Consider the following 22,295-nt stretch of genomic DNA (forward strand, 5'->3'; position numbering starts at 1 on the left):
CATTCCCTGTGTCCTGTCCCTCCATCCCTTGTCCCCAGCCCCTCCCCAGCTCTCCTGGAGCCCCTTTAGGTCCTGGAAGGTGCTCTGAGCTCTCCCTGGATCCTTTTCCATGTGAATAATCCCAATTTTTCCCAAGCCTTCCTCATTCCAAGCCATCTCCACCACCAGCTCTGCACTCCCTTGTTTATTATCAATTCAGAAATAATCAATTATTTCTATTTTTCTCTGTTCAAATATTTTTATTCTCCCTTTAGAGAATTTAGAAATCCAAAATAAAGCAGGGAGAGAGCAGTGGGGTCTTACCAGGAGCCCCTCCTCGTTATTTACACTCCATTAATTCCGAATTTCCCTTTTAACAGGGATTTATTTAAACCTTTGAAGGAGCCTCTGGAAAAATTGCTCTGAGTGGAGATGGATGTGCTCTAAAACCAGACTTTCCTAACCCAGTTTGTTGTTCATTAATTCCACAAAATTAAGTTTCTGTCCTTTAAGGAGTGGAGGAACGAGCATTAATTAGGTTTGGGCTTATGAAACCAATAATTAGTGACTTAGGATGTTAATACTCCCAATTTGTAACAATTATTCCACGTCGAGCACGTCAGGTGGCCTTTGACATCAACGCCTGCTTTTCCTGGCTTGGGAAATCCATTTTTCCTGCTTTTTTATTTATTTATTTTTTTTTTTTTTATTTTAATGGAAAAAATGATGCAGGTACAGAGGGAATTAATAACCCAAAATTACTGTTAGGAAATCTCAGTCCCTGCAGCGTAAGAGTGGATTTAAATCTTGTTTATTCCAATTTTTTTTGTTGTTTTGGGGTTTTTTTTGTTTTGTTTTTGTTTTTGTTTTTTTGGGGTTTTTTTTTTTTTGTTTTTTTTTTGGTGGGTGCTCCTGGTCCATCTGGATTTTCCAGCACGGTGGGGATGCAAAGGGAACTCGGGAAGAGCCTGATGGAAGTGGGATTAAAAATGCTTTCAATGACTCCATGTCTTGATTGGAGTGTACTTGATTTAATGATAATGATCTGGGATTTTTTTTAATCAACTCTGATTGCATTTTTCATGGAATTTCATTTTGGAATTGACCACGGCACTGGTTTGGTTTGACCTCTTTTTTCTCATGGCTGTGTCTGCGTTTCAGGGTTGTTTTTTTTTTTTTTTCTTTGCTGCTCTATTAAAAAATCAATTTAATTACTTTATTTATTTTTTTTCTCTTAAAATCATCTGATCATGGAGCTTTGAGGAATCCTCGCTCTGCCCAAGTTCCTCTGTTCAGCTGCTTCATTTTCCAAAAAAAAAAAAAAAAAAAAAAAAAATCAGTCTGGTTTTTCCTCAAACTGAATTGGGTTTCCTTCCATTTCCAGCTATTTTTATTCCTTATATTTATATTCCCTGGAGCCAAAAGAGCTCTTCTGTTCTGATTTCCTCTGTGAGGTGCTTACAGCCAATAATAATTTAGATATTATAAATATAATTTAGATTATTGTTAATCTTTCTTTTTTTATTTGAAATTTACTTTTAAAGAAACTTATTTAATTGTAAATAGATTTAAACTTTTTTTATATTTAATTTAATTTTAAATTCATTTTTGAATTTTTACATGTAATTTTATTTTAAGTTTATTTTTTATTTTTAATTTAATTATTTATTTGAAATGAAAATTATTTGTTCTTTTTGGAAAAAATTCAATGTTTTGTGCTTGTTACATCTTGCCCAGCAAACTCAAACCCTGAGTTACTTTTCCAGTGTGGGAATATTTCCTGTTGGACTTTTCTTTGCCCTCTAATTAATTCTTTTTCTCTGCCCTTTAATGAATTCATTTTTGTTGCCCTTTAATTATTTAATGTTATTTAAAAAAAATCTGGGCACTGACTCTGAGTGTGGGAGTAAATAAATCCTTCCTGCACAATGATCCCAGAAATTCCCATTTTTCCAGCACTTTTCCAGTGTTTCAGGCCAGGTCTGGGGCAGTTTAGTGCTGGGAATTCAGGGCTGTGTGAGAGTCTGATAATTGGGAAAATCATTGATTGGGAAATTTCATTGATTGAGGAAATTCCATTGATTGATTGGGAAATTTGATTGTTTGAGGAAATTCCACTGATTGAGGAAATTCCACTGATTGAGGAAATTCCACTGATGGAGGAAATTCCATTGATTGGGAAAATCCATTGGGTGAGGAAATTCCATTAATTGAGGAAATGCCATTGATTGAGGAAATTCCATTGATTGGGAAAATCCATTAATTGAGCAAATTCCATTGATTGGGAAAATCATTGATTGAGGAAATTCCATTGATTGGGAAATTCCATTAATTGAGGAAATTCCACTGATGGAGGAAATTCCATTCATTGGGAAAATCCATTAATTGAGGAAATTCCATTGATTGATTGGGAATTTTGATGGTTTGAGGAAATTCCATGGATTGAGGAAATACCACTGATTGGGAAAATCCATTAATTGAGCAAATTCCATTGATTGGGAAAATCATTGACTGAGGAAATTCCATTGATTGGAAATTCCACTGATGGAGGAAATTCCATTCATTGGGAAAATCCATTAATTGAGGAAACTCCATTGATTGATTGGGAAATTTGATGGTTTGAGGAAATTCCATTGATTGAGGAAATTCCACTGATTGGAAAAATCATTGATTGGGAAAATCCACTGATTGGGAAAATCCACTGATCCTTTGCCATCTGTGCATATCCCGAAAAATCATGGAATCCTGGAATGGTTTGGCTTGGAATGAGACTTAAATCCCCCCCCAGTGCCACCCCTGCCATGGCAGGGACACCTCCCACTGTCCCAGTGTCCAACCTGGCCTTGGACATTCCAGGGATCCAAGGGCAGCCACAGCAAATCTGGGAATTCCAGCCCAGCCAGGGATTCCCAATTCCCAACATCCCACCCAAATCTTCCCTTTTCCATCTAAAAGCCATTCCCTGTGTCCTGTCCCTCCATCCCTTGTCCCCAGTCCCTCTCCAGCTCTCCTGGAGCCCCTTTAGGTGCCCTCAGCTCTCCCTGGATCCTTCTCCTCTCCAGGGGAACATTCCCAGCTCTCCCAGCCTGGATCCATGGATTCCTCTGGATCCCTCCAGCAGCTCCAAATCCTCCTGCTGTTGGATGTGGAGCAGCTCTGCAGGTGAGGTCTCACCTGAGCAGGGCAGAATCCCACACTGAGGGATTTCAGGGCACAATTCCAGGTCGTGTCCAGCCTCTGATCCCCCAGAATTCCCAATCCTTTTCCTCAGGGCTGCTCCCATCCCTGTGGGAGTGGAGCATTGTCCTGGATGTTGTTTGGTGTGTTAGTGTTGAAATCCAGTTTGCTCCCTGGGGATCCCAATGTTAATCCAGCCTCAGAAACGATGGGAATGGGCTCAGTGGGGTGTCCTTGGAGAAGGAAAACCCTGCTTTAACCAGGAGTCTTTATAACCTCATTCAAAGAGGGGAGAAAACATTTTCTCCATCAAATCCCATCGTTGTATTTTTCCTTTCGGAATTCTGTGGTAGCCTGAGCTCTCAGGGAAGCCGCACAGCCCGGGGGCTGTGTGGGGATTGCTGATGCTGAGGTCGTTTGCTTTGTCCTTTTGTGGTGGAGTGTGTTAACAACCTCCTGGCAGGGCTCTGATCCTCCCGAAATTCCATTGGAAATCGATGGGAGCTCCTCAGGGGGCTCCCAGGGTCACGCTCTCCATCGTGGGAACACGGAGGGAACATTTGCTGCCTCGCAGCAGCTGGAAATGCTGCTTGTTTGCAGTGCCGGGGCTGTTCTGCACACGCTGCACTGCAGGTGCAGAATAAATCTCTTTCAAAGGCTTGGAGAGGGGAAAATAGCTCACATGGAGCTGGGAATAACTTGATTCCCATTTTTTCCTGCTTGGTTAGAGCTGTTGTGTGTCCACACCGGGCACGTGAAGGGGTGGAGAGCAGGAGAGCTCATTTTCCTTTCCTTAGGATGCAAGAAATACAGAAATTAATGTAATTTTTTGAGGTGTATATCCCACAAAAAGCATTTCAAAGCTGCCTTGATAGAGAAGCTGTGACTGCTTCATCCCTGGAAGTATTCCAGGCCAGGCTGGATGGAGTTTGGAGCACCATGGGACAGTGGAAAATGTCCCTGTCCACGGCAGGGGTGGCACTGGGTGGGCTTTAAATTCCTTTCTTCTAACTCGAAGCATTCTGGAATTCTGATTATTGAGAATAATTCTGATGAGGAGCAGCTGAAGGAACTGGGAAGGGGCTGGAGAATTCCTGAGGGAGCTGGGAAGGGAATGGAGAATTCCTGAGGGAGCTGGGAAGGGAATGGAGAATTCCTGAGGGGGCTGGGAAGGGGCTCAGCCTGGAGAAAAGGAGGCTCAGGGGGGCCCTTGTGGCTCTGCACAACTCCCTGACAGGAGGGGACAGCCGGGGGGATTTGGGATCTGCTCCCAGGGAACAGGGACAGGAGGAGAGGGAACGGCCTCAGGCTGGGCCAGGGCAGGCTCAGGGTGGAGAGCAGCAGGAATTTCCCCATGGAAAGGGTGGGCAGGGATTGGAAGTGCCCAGGGAGGTTTGGAGTGCCCATCCCTGGAGGTGTCCCAGCAATTCCTGGGGGTGGCACTCAGAGCTCTGGGATGGGCACAGGGTGGGAATTGGGCACAGCTGGGTCTCCATGATCCTGAATTCTTTTCCAACCTCAGTGATTCCATTATTGAATGCTTGTGCTGGACCAAGGAGGGAAAACAACATGGAAAGCACAGGAGTTTCACATGTGAGGATAAATAACATGGAATCAGGGGAGTTTTACATATGAGGATAAATCAGGGTCTGGATTAATCCCAGAGGATAAATAACATGGAAAGCAGGGAGTTTCACATGTGAGGATAAATTAAATAACATGGAAAGCAGGGGAGTTTCACATGTGAGGATAAATAACATGGAAAATGGAGTTTCACGTGTGAGGATAAATGAAATAACATGGAAAATGGAGTTTCACATGTGAGGGAGACTCAGGGCTGGGTAACTGCAGCCCCGCGAGGCGTCAGCGCTGTCTCTGCTCTGCCCGCCGGGATGAAGCCGTTCCCATCCCTTTCCCAGATGTGTTTTATTCTCATCCCGCCCGCTCCCAACATCTGAAGACAAAAGCAGCTAATTAACAAATGAAATCAGCAAACTGTGCAGGCCCAGCAGCTGGCAGGAGATGATCCAGCACATCCAGCCTGGATCGTGCCCAGCCCTCGGTGTCCGTGACGCTCCCGGGGCCGGGCTCAGGGCTGGGGGGATGCTGATCCCTGTTTCCCACTGCCTTTGGAATTCTGCACAGCGAGGATTTTGACAGCATCTGTCACACTCCGTGCACCTCCACTCCAGCACGATGATGAAATTCCCGGGGAATTTGGATTAGACCCGTTTTTGATCAGCTTAGGTTGAGTTTTCCGTTTGTTCGAGAGCTTAGGGATGTGTGAGGGGAATTCTTGCAATCCAGTCTTTGCCATGCCTGGGTTTTAGGGAGTGTTTGGTTCAATTCAGAGATTAAAGACTGAGAAATCGAACCTGATGGTGGCACAAACCTCTGTGGGAAACATCTTTCCATAATTATTTTCAGGTTGATTAAGAGATTTTAAACCGTGTAGCAGCACCCATGATGATTTCAGTTTGATTTAAAGAGTGATTAATCTGTTGGCTCCTCATGATTTCATCAACCCAAAATGAAAATTTTAGGGATATTTTTTCCCTTTTTTCCTAAAGCAGTGAAGAGATTCATCTTATTGAGCTTCCCAATGTTAAATCTTTATAGGTTTATTTTTTGTGCAGTATTTGAAATTATTGAATCTGGAATGGTTTGGGATGGAAAGGATCTTAAATCCCATTATCCTATCCCATTATCCCATCCCATCCCATCCCATTATCCCATCCCATCCCAGGGACCCCTCCCACTGTCCCAGGCTGCTCCAAGCCCCTTCCAGCCTGATCTTTCCAGGGTCTTCTCTGGGTGACCATTCCAAGCCCTTCCCTCCCCTCCCAGCTTTCCAAATCCCTGTATATTCCCGTGCTGCTGGGAAAGAACAACCACCCCCAGCCAGCCACGTGCACAGAGCTTTAAGTAGGGTTTTTTTTAAAAAGTTTAGAAAATTGAAAATCAATTAGTGCCGATTCAATCAGAATTGAAGCTGGAATTCTGGAGAACTTCCATGAGCACCGGGATCAGGTGGCTTTAAACAACCTGGCTAAAGGCAGGGAATTTTGGAATTTCCCTGCAATGTCCCTGCAGAATCCCTTGTCCAAACACCGTATTTTTCCTGATTTTTCTCTTTCCCACCTCTTACGTGGCCTCAGCAAAGCCCAGCCTTGTGCAACCACCCAGTCACACATTTATGTGACCCTCCCCAGCACTGGGAATGTTCAGGGAAATCTCCCAAAACTTGGGATCATTCTTTGCCCTCCTGGTCGTGCTTGTGCCTTTGCTTTGGTGCAGCTGTCGGGATCTTTCCAGCACTGCTGTTGGAAAAAAAAAAAAAATCCATCAGGTTCTGCAGATGGGAATTTTCCATTAATTGACCATTACAAAATGCTTTGGCAGAGGCTTTGCTGCAGTTCCATTCCCAGCTTGGGTTTCTTGGAGCTTTCCTGATATTCCTGTCAAAATCCATCCCTTGCCATAGCTCAGTGCTTGCTTGGAAAGGATTAACTGGAAAGGGACTTGGGACAAGGGATGGAGGGACAGGACACAGGGAATGACTTCAAATTGGAAAACGAGAGATTTGGGTGGGATGTTGGGAATTGGGAATTCCTGACTGGGCTGGAATTCCCAGATTTGCTGTGGCTGCCCCTGGATCCCTGGCAGTGCCCAAGGCCAGGTTGGACATTGGGACAGTGGGAGGTGTCCCTGACATGGGATCAATGGGATGGGATTTAAGTCTCATTCCATCCCAAACCATTCCATGTTTCCATGATCCAACATGGATCTGTTCCAAGAGAGCGGATTGGACAAGCTGGTGATGACATCACAGCTCCTGGAATCACGGAGCAATTCGGAATCATTCATCTCAAATGACCTCTTGTCCAACCCCCTGCTCAAACCAGGGCCACCTTACAGGCCAGATTCCTCAGGAATGTGTCCATCCAAGCTTTGGATTTCTCCAAGTATCCCATGGCCCCTCTGGACACTTGTCTGATTGCACAGGGAATTTATTTTCCTTATTTCCAAGAGAAATTTCTCTTGGTGCAGCTTAGACCTCATGGTCCTTTCCTCTGCACCTCCAGGAAGAGTTTTTCATCTTCTCTAGAACTTCCTGGCAGCAAATTGAAGACAGAAATTCCATCTGCTTCTTCTGCTTCTCCTTAGTCTTCATCTTCTCCAGGAGTTCCTGGTTGGATTTGAAGACAAGGAATTGAATTTTCCCAACATCCAACCATCTCCAGGTCGGCCAAACCCAGCTCCCTCAGGATCTGGGTGGCCTCCAGTCACTTTGGTGGCCTCCCCTGCATTGTTCCAGTTTTTCCAAGTCTGGAGCTGGACAGGGCGCTCAGGAATTTGTCTCACAGGGATGGGTTGGACCAGAAGGAATTTTTTCCTGGAAAAAGCTCTCCTGCTCTTGCAGTCAGGGCTGGAGGTGGTTTTAGTCCTGGTTTTAGTCCTGGTTTCAGTCCTGGTTCCAGGTTTTTAGGGATTTCCTGTGCCTTGTTTTGGGTAACTTCACAAAAATGAAGCTGAGCCCAGATTTGGACCTCTTGGATCTTTTATCCAAGGATTCACCTTCATCCAAGGGTCAGAGATTGGAAGAGCATCCCTGGGCTCCGTGCTGGAGTTCATGGCCCCTTGGTTGCCATCCAGGGATGGGCTTTAGCAGGGACAACCTGGGAATCACTGTGGGAAACGTTCTGTCCTCCAGCAGAACTCAGGGAACAGCTGCTTGACCCTAAAAATCGCAGCGAGTTCATTTTCTCCTTTTTCACTTTCAACTTCGTGAGGAGAAGCCAGAATTTCTGAGCACTCTCAACCCTTTTCAAGCCCTGCCGTGATTTCAAATAACCTTTTGAAGAAAACTGAAATCTCATTAGGAAATGCCATCCTAATTTGGAGCAGCAGATCCATCATTTGCTCCTGTGAGCTTAAATCAAATGTTTTGGAGGGGAGGAACGAAGGTAACATTTATTTAAAATCCGTGCCCCGTTATGAGGCATTATTGCTGGAATTGTGGGGAATTTTGGAAAAAGTTTGGTTTCTAATTAATCAAGAGACTCTCCAGCTTCAAATCTTCTTATGCAAATAGAAATGGAGCAGCTCAAGATGAATTTTTAGTTTTTTAGATGCGTTTTTAGGCTTGAGGCTTGGTCATTTTTTTCTGGAAATTGCTTTTCTACATGGAATTTTGATATGTTCTAATCTATTAATTTTATTTAAAAAGCCCTTCCTTAAGAATTCCATGGATTGGCCAGCTTGGGTTCAGGATTCCAGCACAAAAAAACCATGGAATTGTTGGAGAGGAGATCACAGAGATGCTGTGAAGGCTGGAGCTGCTCTGGATCCAGGCTGGGAGAGCTGGGAATGTTCCCCTGGAGAGGAGAAGGATCCAGGGAGAGCTGAGGGCACCTAAAGGGGCTCCAGGAGAGCTGGAGAGGGACTGGGGACAAGGGATGGAGGGACAGGACACAGGGAATGGCTCCCAGTGCCAGAGGGCAGGGATGGATGGGATGTTGGGAATTGGAAATTCCTGGCTGGGCTGGAATTCCCAGATTTGCTGTGGCTGCCCCTGGATCCCTGGCAGTGCCCAAGGCCAGGTTGGACATTGGGACAGTGGGAGGTGTCCCTGCCATGGCAGGGGTGGGATGGGATGAACTTCAAGGTTCTTCCCACCAAAACCTTTGGTTTCCAGGGATGGAGATTCAGGAGAAAGGGGGATGACTTCCCATTGCCATAGAGCCAGGATTGATGGGATATTGGGAAGGAATTCCTGGCTGGAAGTTATGTGTCTTTAACCAGTACTTGGGAAAAAAAATCCTTTCCTTTCCTTGTTTTTCTTTGTTCCATTTCTTTCCTTCTTCAATAAAATCATCCCCAGACCAGGAGTCTCCTTTGTCCTGGTGGGACAAAGCCCAAATAAATTACTTTGGTATCCTCATATTCCAAGGGCTATTGTATTTTTATTCCCTGTGGAAGCCAATTCCTCGTTGTGGGCATCTCATTTTCTTGGAGCTGCTGCAGTGGGAGTAATTATCTGATATCTGTATTTTAATCAAGAGAAATGTGTTCCAAAGCCCGGGATGAATTTACCTGCTGGAAGTTAAATGCCTGTAACTAAAAGCAGGGAATCTGCATTAAATTGCTGCCTTAAATTGCAGCTTTAAAAGCAAACAGCTGCGTGCACACGATCCACGGACTCCTGGATCCTGCCATTTGGATGCAAATCAGGCTGTCTATTTATTGCCAAAGCTTTATAATTTTGTGGAAAAGAGTTAGAAGAAACAAGGAGTAAAGCTGCGAACCAGACGAAACCGCGGTAATCATCGCGCTATAATAGAAATATGATTGACATTAGCATGAGATTGGCTGAGTTGTTCTGCCTCAAAAATGTGAGTTTTCAAGGAGATCCAGTTGAGGAGAAGGAAATCAATCCTAAACCTGACTTTTGCTGCAAAATTCCTGAAATCTGGAGCTTTTCGAGCTGTTTTGTCTCTGTTTTACCCTTGACTCTTTTTGATGCGCCGCAGGAAACTCCCGGCGCCGCGCCATTGCCGAATCCCGCTAAAACCCGACTTAAACTTGTTTTTTTTTTTAATCTTTTTCCCAGATTTGGATGATCCCATAGTCACTGTCCACCAGAGCATTGGGGAAGCCAAGGAGCAGTTTTATTATGAGAAGACCGTGTTCCTCAGGTGCGTGGCCAACTCCAACCCGCCCGTGCGCTACAGCTGGCGCCGCGGCCAGGAGGTGCTGCTGCAGGGCTCCGACAAGGGCGTGGAGATCTACGAGCCCTTCTTTACCCAGGTAAGCCCCCAAAAATCCCAGATTTTTTTCCCCCACCCCATCCTGAAGCTTTGTAATGGGATCTGCCCGCTGGGTTTGTGGGGTGAGGGTTGGGGATGGCCGCCCCAAAATGCTCGCGGGTGTTAAAATTCAACATCCCGATGTAAAATGGAATTGAATTCTGGTCAAAGTAGGAATTATTAAGTGATGAGGGAGTGATATCGACAGGAGGCCTTGTAAAGTGATTTTTATTGGATCCTGCAAGCCCAAACTTGTGATTTGATTCCTATTTCCTCATCCTTCCCGATGCAACTCAGCCATTCCGCGCTCAGCATAAATCACGGCCTTAAAAATCTCTTCATGTAGATTAAATTTTAGGAAAAATCAATTAAATTTTAGGAAAAATTTCTTTATGGAAGAGGTACAGGCTGCCCAGAAGAGGGGTGGTGTCTCCATCCCTGGAAGTGTTCAAAAAAACCACGTGGATGTGGCACTTGAGGACCTGGATTAATGGAGGACATGGTGGTGGCTGATGGTTGGAGTTGATGATCTCAGAGGGCTTTTCCAACCTTAAAAATTCCACGATTCCAGACTCTGTGGGAACTCCCTGTGTTGGTTTTTGTACTCCTTTTTTTTTTTTTTTCCTGCCTCTTTTATCTTGAAATAGAAGGTTTCGTTTCACAATTCCCCCAGTTGAAAATGAGGTGGCAAAAAAAAGGAAATCAAACCTTTTCCAAAGTCATCCTGCTCCCATTCCCAGCCCCAGAGAAATCCTGGCTCTGTTGGATAAGCTGAGATTAATTTATCATGTACACACTTGCACCAAGGAAAGATAAAAAAAGTGGCAAATCCCATTGTCTGTGGCCAAAAGGGTGGGATGGTGTTTGAAGAAAAAAAAAAAAAAAAGAAAAAAAGGGGAAAATTGGTTTGGAAAATCCCAAGGAATAACAAGGTGAAAACTGCCTGGTAATTTGGTGTTCAGAGCAGAAAGCAACTGCGACTTTCATAAATAATTTTCACTTAATGATTTGAGAGCACCTTCATTTGTGGCTTTTTATTGTACTTGACAGCTTTATATTGCTGCAACAGCTCCGTGTTTTCCAGAGAAATGTGGAGCCTGGAACCTGACAGAGATGGGAATTAAATCACAGAGCCAAGTTATTGGTGTCCTAAATGTAATGAGATTATTTTTAATTTAACATGAACAGACCCAGTTTAGCAAATCGGGGGCTTTGCTTGGACTCAAGTGTAAAGTGGAGTTTTGAAATGTTTTAATTAAAAAGGGAAAGTGGAATTTTTTTTAATTTTATATTTCACTATGGAAATGCTGAGGTTTGCCTTCCCTAAAATCTAAGGATTCATCTACTAAAATGTATCACATGAAATTAGATTTTTTTAATTTTTTTTTTTTTTTTTAGGCTATTAAGATCACCCTTCCTAAAATCCCTTTGTGGGTTTAATTAATGAATAAATCAGATTGTCCTGGTGCTATTCCACTCTTATCCATAACCTTTCTGCAGTTATTGGAGGGCAGCTGGAATTAGCGTGATCTGGATCCGTGCAGGCAAGATCTGCTCTGTGTTTATGAGAGGAGAAGATGTAATTAAAGGTTCAAGAGTCATCAACATCTTCTGCTTAATTAGTTCATTTCGTGGTAGGGATGCAAATAGGGAGAGCTGATGGGAAGAGGGACTGAAGGAATTTTCAGAGGATCAAGACTTAGGAATTTTGAGGGGGAATTTTTTTGTTGAGGGCTCTGAAGGTGGATTTTAATCTGGAGGGGAAGGGAAAACAACATTGCTCGGGTTTTTAACCCAAAAAAGAGGTTGATTGTTATTTCTGATGGTTTTGTTATTCTGGTAATCACAAAATCCTGGACCTTAAATCCCATCCCATTCCCACCCAGGGACACCTCCCACTGTCCCAATGTCCAACCTGGCCTTGGGCACTGCCAGGGATCCAGGGGCAGCCACAGCAAATCTGGGAATTCCAGCCCAGCCAGGAATTCCCAATTCCCAACATCCCATCCATCCCTGCCCTCTGGCACTGGGAGCCATTCCCTGTGTCCTGTCCCTCCATCCCTTGTCCCCAGTCCCTCTCCAGCTCTCCTGGAGCCCCTTTAGGTGCCCTCAGCTCTCCCTGGATCCTTCTCCTCTCCAGGGGAACATTCCCAGCTCTCCCAGCCTGGATCCAGAGGTTTTCCATCCCCTGGATTCCTCTGGATCACTCCAGCAGCTCCAGGTCCTGTTTGTCCCCAGAGCTGGGGCAGCTCTGCAGGTGGGGTCTCACCTGAGCAGGGCAGAGGGGCAGAATCCTCCCCTTTCCCCTTTTGCCCATGGTCTGGGATGATCCCAAAATCCAGTCAGCAATTAAATCCCAGGAGACACTTGGAAAACTGGGCAAATCCAAAGAAATTCCTTAAATATGATCAGATTATTCCAATCAATCAGGAAACATCAAACATTTGTTCCAGCATCCAAGAGGAGAGAAATGGAGAAACCCTGCCCATCCTCATCCACAAAAAGTTGGGAAAACGAAATTCCCAAATCCAAACCCTGCCCATCCTCATCCACAAAAAGTTGGGAAAATGAAATTCCCAAATCCAAACCTGCCCATCCTCATCCACAAGAAGTTGGGAAAACAAAATTCCCAAATCCCAAATCCCGATGGAGATTTTTTTTTTTCCCTGAGAGTTCACATCCTCCTCGTCACTCATTGGAATTGCTCAGCCTGAGCACGAGATTAAATTTGCTGTATTTACGATAATTAGGCAATTAGACATAATTAGACTAATTATCCCAACCAATGAGGAAAATACATACATTTTTATAAATCTGTGAGCTGGGGACAGGATCCAGAATTCCATTGGGAGTTCAGCCCAAGTTCAACCTGGAGCTAAGGAGGGAATTGCTGGGCTGAAGCTGCTCTGTGATTCCAGAGCTCAGTGCCTTTGGCAGCCTGGACCAGGCCCTTCCCTATTCCAGAAAAGCCTCCCCAGGCAGGAATCTCAATTTTAGGATCAGCTTTTACAAGGCTTCATTTTAATCCCATCATTTCCCTGGGCTTGGTTGTCCATAGAAACCATTTCAATCCCAATATTCCCAAAATTTCTCTAAGATTTCAGAATGTTCCTTTTCTTCCCTGCTCAGCTGTATCTTTTTTGATGGATTTATTTTTTCCCAGTTTTGTACATTCATTTTCTCAAACTTCCATATTCTTCCTAGATATTCCTGGGCAATTTATCCACATCCATGTGTTCCTAAGGCTGTGCCTTTCCCAGGTCCTTCCCTATTCCAGAAAAGCCTCCTCAAGCAGGAATTTCAATTTTAGGAGCAGCTTTTCCAAGGCTTCATTTTAATCCCATCATTTCCATGGGATTGGTTGTCCATAGAAACCATTTCAATCCCAACATTCCCAAAATTTCTCCAAAAATTTCCAGGACTTCCTTTTCTTCCCTGCTCTGTATCTTCTTTTTTGATGGATTTATTTTTTTCCTAATTTTGTACATTCATTTTCTCAAACTTCCATATTTTTCCTAGATATTCCTGGGCAGTTTATCCACATGATATTGTTAAAAATAATTCCATGTTTTTCTGAGGCTGTGCCAATATTAAAGTTATTCAGATTTATTGGGACAGCAGATAATGAACATTTTCTACATTTTTCATTTGGAACTTTGCAGGGGGAATCTCACATTCCCCATTCCCAGTTTCCTGCTGTCTGTATTTGAAGGAATTCAAAATTCCATGTCCAGTTCAGTTCCCTGCTCCATCCCTGCTCCCTGGCTAAAATCAGAATCCAGCAGCTCCTCATTTTTAAAGGAAAACAGAAGGAATTTTGTACCTTGGGATTTTTCCTTCATGGAAAAAAAAAACCCTTAAAATTAATTAAAACTTAAATTAAAACTTAAAAACTTAAAATAAATTATCCTGAAAAATTTGCTAGAGAGACTCCATTAAATTAATTTTCCTCTTGCTTTCCATTGTTGACATTCCCTGAATCCTTTGGAAATCCTCTGGGGATGATCTCAAAGCTTTTAGGTAAAATCCCTGGAAAAGTTGTTTCCATTTTGTGAAATTTCTTGTGAATTCACAATCTCAAAGCTTTTAGGTGAAATCCCTGGAAAAGTTGTTTCCATTTGTGAATTCACAATCTTGAAGCTTTTAGGTAGAAACCCTGGAAAAGTTGTTTCCATTTTGTGGAATTTCTTGTGAATTCACAATCTTGAACTTTTTAGGTAAAATCCCTGGAAAAGTTGTTTCCATTTTGTGAAATTTCTTATGAATTCAAAATCTCGAAGCTTTGAGGTAAAACCCCTGGAAAAGTTTTTTCCATTTTGTGGAATTTCTTGTGAATTCACAGTCTTGAACTTTTTAGGTAAAATCCCTGGAAAAGTTGTTTCCATTTTGTGGAATTTCTTGTGAATTCACTTTTTTTTTGGGCTCATCTCTCTGGATCAGTCAGTTGTTTCTCGTGGTCGTCACATCAGCGATCAATCCCAATAAAACCAGCTTGGGAATGCTGGAGGATAGAAATCCCAGATCTGTATCCATTTTTCCTCTCCCTTTATCCCTTCTTGATATTCTCCTTTTTTTTAATTTTTTAATTTTTCCAGGGAGAAACAAAGATCCTGAAGCTGAAGAATCTGCGACCTCAGGACTACGCCAACTACAGCTGCATCGCCTCGGTGCGGAATGTCTGCAGCATCCCGGATAAAATGGTGTCCTTCCGCCTCTCCAACAAAACTGGTGAGCCCCAGCAGCCTCCCTGCCCTCAGCTCTGACACCTGGGGCTCTCACAGGGAATCCTGGGATGGTTTGGGTGGGAAAAACCTGGAATCCAGCCCATTCCAGCCCCTGCTATGCCTTCCGGAATCCCAGAATGATCCAAGCGCCAATGTCCAACCTGGCCTTGGGCACTGCCAGGGATCCAGGGGCAGCCACAGCTGCTCTGGGAATTCTATCCCAGCCAGGAATTCCCAATATCCTGCCTAAATCTCTTCTCTTCCAGCTTAAAGCCATTCCCCCTTGTCCTGGTCACTCCCAGTTAGGAATTCTTTCCCAATTTCCAACCCAAATCTCCCCTTTTCCAGTTTGAAGCCATTCCCTGTGTCCTGTCCCTCCATCCCTTGTCCCCAGTCCCTCTCCAGCTCTCCTGGAGCCCCTTTAGGTGCCCTCAGCTCTCCCTGGATCCTTCTCCTCTCCAGGGGAACATTCCCAGCTCTCCCAGCCTGGATCCAGAGCAGCTCCATGACCTCTGGAATCCCTCCAATAATTCCTTGTTTTCCCTGTGCTGTTGAAACATAAGAATTTTTATTCCACAAAATATTTCATGGGAAAAACCCAACTTTTTCTCCCCTGGCATTGATTTCAGGGATTGATTTGACCTTTTTCTTCCATCGACCTGAACATCAATTCCTTCATTGATTCCATCCAAAATGTTTCCTTTCGGATTTAATTGTTCCAAATGGAAATATCCAAGGGGTTGGGTTGAAATCCTTTCGTGGGATGATCTCCGAGCCTTTAGGTAGAATCCCTGGAAAAGTTGTTTCTATTTTGTGGAATTTCCTGTGAATTTATTCTGTTGTTTGGGCTCATCCCTTTAGGATCAGTCTGGTGTGTCCCTCCCTCTTGCTGTGGCTGTAACCCCAAAAAATGCACTTGGGAATTCTGGGGGATGGATGGAAATCCCAGATTTTTCCTCTCCTGAAGGATAAGCACAGGATGTGTCTGAAATGGTTTCTGAACTTCCCAAAAAAGAGCCAAACTCAGCTTGGATTTCTGATTTATCAGGAATTTCAGGGGAATGTGCTTTGGGAAATGATTCCAAAGGAAGTGTTGGAACATTTGGAGACTTCAGGTCAGATTAGGGTGGGTTAGGCCTTAATAATTTGTGTCTGAGGCCCTGAAATCAGGGAAAAAATGAACACAGAATTAAAATGCTGAGCGTGGCTGGGATCCATGAGGAATTTTATTTGCACTTCCATATTTCCCATCATTCCTGTCCTCAGGGGTTTATTCCAAAGAGTTGCCTCCAGCTTTTTTGGGATTGCAGATTGGACAGCAAACCTGTGGTTTTCCCACTGCTCTCCACAACCCTTGAAATCAACTCCACCAGGAATTATGATCTGCTCCAAAGATATCCAGGAAAATGACTTGGAAAGCCTTAATTTACATTCCCATGAATTTTTCCAGGGGAAAAGAAATGTCCTGAAGTGAGGTTTGTTCATCATGGGCAGCTCTGGTGCCATGGCAGGAGAAGCTTTTCCATGGGAGCTGGGGCTGGGAATTGGGAGCAGCTCCTGACCCTCATCCACCTTCCCACTGAGTGTGGGAATTGATTCCACTCTCTCTTTTTTTATTTTTTTTTAATTTTTTTTTTGGAATAACTTTGCTGTTGGAGCCAGCACGGTCTCAGTTTGTGCTGAGCCTCATCTTCCAAAAATTTGATGTTCCAGCATTTGGGGAAGGTCAAAGTCTCATTTCCCAGGATGGGTCATCCTGGGGTAATTTTGCCAAAAGAAGGAATTATTCTCACCTTAACCATGCCATGGTTATTTGGGGAGAAAAATTTCTTTTCTGGAGTAATTTCCCAAATAAACAAGCCTGGAAAATAACAAGGATTCCCACTTTCCCACGAGGAATTTGATCACAAGCATCAAGGGCAGGATTAGATGTGAAAAGTGATTAATGCAGGAGCTCATTAAGGACAGGGACTGAGGGGGGGGGTGACTCTAAAGCAAAACTTTGCTCATTTAATAAAAACTTCACCTCACAAAAAGTTCTTTGGTTGAACTTCACCTGGTGTAACTCGGGAGAAATTAGAGAAATTGTAAATCCAGAGGAATCCAGGATAAATTAGAGAAATTGTAAATCCAGAGGAATCCAGGATAAATTAGAGAAATTGTAAATCCAGAGGAATCCAGGATAAATCCAAAGTAATGAAAATCAAAACCCGAAGCTGAGGCTGCTTCAGTCCTGTCCTGGCCATTGGTTTTAATTGGAAGCTGGAGGGATGGGCTGGAGAGCCAGGAAAATCTGAGAGGTGCAAAAATCTCCTGGATTTATTGTCACTGTTGTGGTTCTGAGGGTGTTTAATGCAGCTGCACTTTGTGGGATCAGAATGTGGGAATTTGGCTGTTCTGCATTTGATGGAGTCATGGAATGGTTTGGGTTGGATCTTAAATCCCACAGGGACACCCCTGCCATGGCAGGGACACCTCCCACTGTCCCAATGTCCAACCTGGCCTTGGGCACTGCCAGGGATCCAGGGGCAGCCACAGCAAATCTGGCAATTCCAGCCCAGCCAGGAATTCCCAATTCCCAACATCCCATCCATCCCTGCCCTCTGGCACTGGGAGCCATTCCCTGGGTCCTGTCCCTCCATCCCTTGTCCCCAGTCCCTCTCCAGCTCTCCTGGAGCCCCTTTAGGTGCCCTCAGCTCTCCCTGGATCCTTCTCCTCTCCAGGGGAACATTCCCAGCTCTTGGAAAAGCTCCAGCCCCAGAGCAGCTCCGTGGCCTCCTCCAACACATCCCCAACTTCCTTGTCCTGAAACACCCAGACCTGGATGTAATTCCAGTCATAGGGACCAGTCTGGGTTGGAAGGAAATCTCAAATAATTCATAATCCATTAAAAAATAAATGACTGAAATAAATAGTCTGAATTTTTAAGGACGACACTCCAACTTGCATCACTCTCAAAATTCAAATTCCTTAAATTGGGCATTTAGGATCATGGAATTGCTCAGGTTGGGAAAGTCATCATTGCCAGCTCTCCCAGCCTTGATCCAGAGGTTTTCCATCCCTTGGATTCCTCTGGATCACTCCAGCAAATCCACAACTTTCCTGTGCTGAGAATTCCAGAGCTGGAATTTCCCAGGAGGGGTGTCCCAAGGATGGAACAGAGGGGGACAATCCCCTCATCCAATGCTGTGACCTCACTTTTATAACAAAAACATTTATTTCTTCCAGCACAGACCAGTTTAAAACACGAAACCAGCCCCAAAACCTTCAGTGGGTGCTGGAGGTGGAGCAGCTGAGGCCATCCCAGAGAGGCACAGGCCAAAGCCCACGGTGACAATTAAATAAAATAATTTAAATCAGAAGCCAGAGGTGCTGGTTGAGATTGATTCTGTGCCTAAAGGCAGCAATCAATCTGCAAATTTCTTGTCTGGGAGGGAAGCAGCCCCATGTGGGGTGGGTGGGATGGGATTTAGGGCCCCATCCACCCCAAACCATTCCAAGATTCTGTGATTCCATCCCCACCTCTGTGCCTGTGCCTTGCTCAGCTTCCTCTGAGCAGCAACAAATTCCTCCTTCGTGTAGAAATCCCTGGATCTGCTTTTCCAAGCCCAACTCTGCAGGGTGTCAAAGAGGAATTATTGACAGCTGATGGTGTCACCAGTTTCCATGGGAGGCACTAAAAAAAAGGGAATTTCAGCTCCAGCTCCTGCTGAATGGCACATGGAACACTCCGAGCTAAGAATAACCTGAATGGAGCCTTTCAAGAGGGCTCATTGTTTTAAAATGCCAGAGAAAAAGCAGGATATTTACCCAAAAAACCACGGGAATTCTGGGCTCCTCAGAATAGTTCTTGGAATGTGATTGAGGGGAAGCAAATCAGGCTTTTCTCTCGCTCCACAAAGCAGCTTGGGTGGCACTGATTCATTTGGAAATTATATTACTTTGTCTATTAGCAGCCAGTTTAGTGCAGGTGATCATTAATCCATAAATTAAGGCTGAGTTTTGGCAGCTCCCAGGATAAAATAAACCAGCCCAGGAACTTTTCCCGAGCAAGATGAGTCTTTCAATCCCTGATTTTTCAGCTGCCTGCCACAGCTCATTGAAATCACAGCTGAAGCTGCTGCTCTGTCTGGGGCATGTGGAGGGAGACAAATTAAAAAAGGCTTAATTCACTTTTAATCCCTCGATTAAGCTGAAGTCTGTCATGATAAACTTGCTTTGTTTCCCGTCACTCACACAAAGGGAATTATGGAAGGTGGAAAAAAAAAAAAAAATTTTCACTTCACATTTCCTGGCATTGCTGGGGGGAAGTGACTGGGATCTGCAGGAAAAGGGGCTGGAAATCCTGAGGATGCTCCGAGCTGAGCACTGCAGGGGGATGATTTTATGGAATCCCGGAATGGTTTGGGATGAAAGGACCTTAAATCCCACCCAGAGCCATGGCAGGGACACCTCCCACTGTCCCAGTGTCCAACCTGGCCTTGGGCACTGCCAGGGATCCAGGGACAGCCTCTCCAGGAGAATTCTTTAGGAAAAAGGAAGAATAGAAAATAAAGCTGGAAAGGATCTCAAGGGATCCCCCAGTCCTGTTCTTTATGAAGTCTAAACCTTGTCCAACCAATCCCATTTTCCTGGCTGGTTTTGACTCCCTGCAGGGCTGACAGCAGGAATCTGCTCCTGGAATTCCTCGTGGAATGAGGAATTGTCCTCTTCCCCTTGGCAGCAGGATTTTCCATGTTGGAATGTGGGTAACCTGTCTCAGGAGAGGCTGAGGGAGCTGGGAAAGGGAATGGAAAATTCCTGAGGGAGCTGGGAAGGGAATGGAGAATTCCTGAGGGAGCTGGGAAAGGGAATGGAGAATTCCTGAGGGAGCTGGGAAGGGAATGGAGAATTCCTGAGGGAGCTGGGAAGGGGCTCAGCCTGGAGAAAAGGAGGCTCAGGGGGGCCCTTGTGGCTCTGCACAACTCCCTGACAGGAGGGGACAGCCGGGGGGATTTGGGCTCCCGTTTTCCATGTAAAAACCTCCAGGATCAGAGGAAATGGCCTCAGGTGTTACCTGGGGAGGCTCAGGGTGGATATTTGGAAAAATTCCTTCATGGAAAGGGTTCCCCAGCCCTGGCACAGGTGCAGGGTGGAGTTCCCATTCCTGGAGGGGTTTCAGCCCCTGGGGAGGTGGCACTTGGGGACACGGGGCTGTGGTGGCCTTGCCAGGGCTGGCAATGATTTGGACTCGATGTCTTTGAGATGTTTTCCAATCCTAACAATTCCATGGCTGTATAAAGAGCATTTCCTTTATTCCCTGGGGTGGGGGGGGGGGGGGGGGGGGTCACATCATCCCAGTGCCCCCGGGGTGTAGCCGTGGGAAGGGATTTTAACCCTTTAAGTGCCGGGGAAATAAGATGCACAGCTCCATGGGCGTCTTTGATGACAGGAAGGAAGAGCCGAGTTTATTCAGGAACACTCTTGGTTTTATAGCAGGACTGCAACTCCCAGAGCAGAGAAAAGGAGATTGGTTCAGAGAGAAGACACCCCATGGCCAGGGCCTGGGCACACACCACAACAGGGGTTTGATTTTGGTATTAATTCCTTTTTATTGTGACCAAATTATCACCCTGGGAGAAATTCTCCCTGGCCTTGAGCTGGAGCAGCTCATGGGCTGGGAACAGAGCTGAGAAGATCCAGCCTGGAATATTTTTCAGGCTGGAATTTTCTGACTTTCTCAAGGTGTGTCCCACACCAGGTCCTGCTGATCTCCTTGGAGAAGCTGAGCCCTGAGGGAATGCTGAGCCCTCCACGTTCCCTGAGCTGCTTCCCTGCATTCCCAACAAATTCCCAACAAATTCCCTTCCCATCCATCCCCTGCATCCCAGCTCCCTTTTCCTGAGCACGTTGCTGATGTTTGCTCCTTGCCCGGGTTGTGTCCTCCAAAATCTCCGTCCTCGGCAGCTCCTCATTAGCCAATCATCCCTAATTAATGAGGATGTGGCTGTTGCACAGGGCTGGGCTGAGCTGTCCAGGCAGAGCTGCACTCGGGGAATTGAGGAACAGCTCATCCCTTCTATTTTTGGAAAGCTGGAATTGTGCTCCAGGGACTCTTAGATCCACGACCTCGGCTCCAGGTCTGACTTTGGAGTGGCTGGGATGGATTTAATCCCACATGGATGGAAATTTAGCAGGGATGGGACAATTCCGTGATGGATTTGAGGTGCTGAAGGGAGGGATCAAAGTGAGAGGAGAAAGGGAGAGGAAAAACAAAGGGGCACAAAAATGTGAATCATCAAAGCTGCAGCCCCACTTCATTTCAGGAAAGGGAAGGAAATCTTGGAATTGGAGGATAGAGTGGAACAGTCTGGGAAGGAGATGTGCTCAATTAAAACAAAAGAAAAACTAGAAAATTTGAAATGGAGTGACTGCAACCAAATGTACTGAGATGAAATGAGGTGCAGTGAAAAGAACTAAAACTTGCCAAATTATTTCCATTTGTATCCCAAAAATCAGGGGAAAAAAGGTAAACAAAGAGACAGAGAACTGAAGAGGGAAAATTTAAAAAAAATAACAAAAACCTGATAGGAAGTGAAAACAAGAGAAGCAAATGAGGTGACATGAAATGAGGAATATGGACTGAGGCCTGACCAGTTGATCCTCATTGAAATAATGAGATTTCATTCCCTTTCCTGAAAGGAGGCTCAGAAAGAAGAGGAATTCTGGAAAAGTTGGAGGAGGAGGGAAAAAGGGTGCTGAGGATAGAGAGGAGTGCAGGGATTGGGACAGGGATATTTGGGAATATAAAAACCCTGAGCTGAGCTGGAAAACCTTCAGCAAGATGATTTAGAATGACATTTATTTCTAGTTTTCCATTTTCAGGAGAGTTTGGACACCAGGGATGCCCAGGGTGGGAATTTTGGGGGGTCTGGTGCTGGGACAGGAGTTGGGCTCCGTGATCCTCGTGGATGTTTCCCACTCAGGATATTCCAATTGGCAATTCTCTGAGAATTCCATTCTTTATTTCTATCCCCTCTCTGCTCCCTGAACGTCAGGATTTTCCATTTTTGACACAGACAAAATGATCTTGCTCTTGCCTCAACTTTAAGCCTCTTTATTTCGGGGCAGACTGAAAAATAGGATTTTTGTTTTTTGTTTTTTGGTTTTTTTCTCTTTTTTAATCCCTGGCAGGAGCAGTGACTGCTCAGGGACCCCCGGGGGAGGTTCAGGGACACAGCCAAGGGTGGCTCTGGCCATCGAGGGACACTTTCCCCTTTGTTCCCAGGACACATCCAGGTGTTTCAGCAGCTGGAAATTGCTCCTGTGATCCAGGGAAAACCCTAAATCCTGCCTGTGACAGGAGGGGTTGGGATTGGAACATCTCTGAGGTCTCTTCCAACCCAAAGCACTCCAGGAGGAGCCGTTCCATGATGATCCCAAAGCCTTGCAATGCTTAAAGCTGCTCTGGGAATATTTTTTACCTCAGTTATTCCAGGTATCCAGTCAAAAAAAGGGCACAAACCTGAAAGATTTGGGATTTGAGAAGCTTCTCTTTGTTTCTTCTTGATCTGGCAGTGCTGGAAATTTCAAGGCAGTGAAAAGGAGATGGGAGAAAAGAAAAAGT

At 45.0% G+C, this 22,295-nt stretch overlaps 1 protein-coding gene across 1 annotated transcript in view; it reads left to right on the forward strand.

Annotated features, from left to right (window-relative positions):
• MDGA2 (MAM domain containing glycosylphosphatidylinositol anchor 2) overlaps positions 1-22,295 on the forward strand; it is a 191,026-nt gene that overhangs the window by 68,400 nt on the left and 100,331 nt on the right. The window contains exons 4-5 of the mRNA XM_088166465.1: positions 9,770-9,966; positions 14,561-14,693. Of these exons, the coding sequence (XP_088022591.1) occupies positions 9,770-9,966; positions 14,561-14,693 (330 nt within the window). The remainder of the gene's footprint in view (positions 1-9,769; positions 9,967-14,560; positions 14,694-22,295) is intronic.

Source organism: Sturnus vulgaris, chromosome 6 (assembly GCF_052056855.1).
Source record: "Sturnus vulgaris isolate bStuVul1 chromosome 6, bStuVul1.hap1, whole genome shotgun sequence".
Lineage (NCBI taxonomy): Eukaryota > Metazoa > Chordata > Aves > Passeriformes > Sturnidae > Sturnus > Sturnus vulgaris.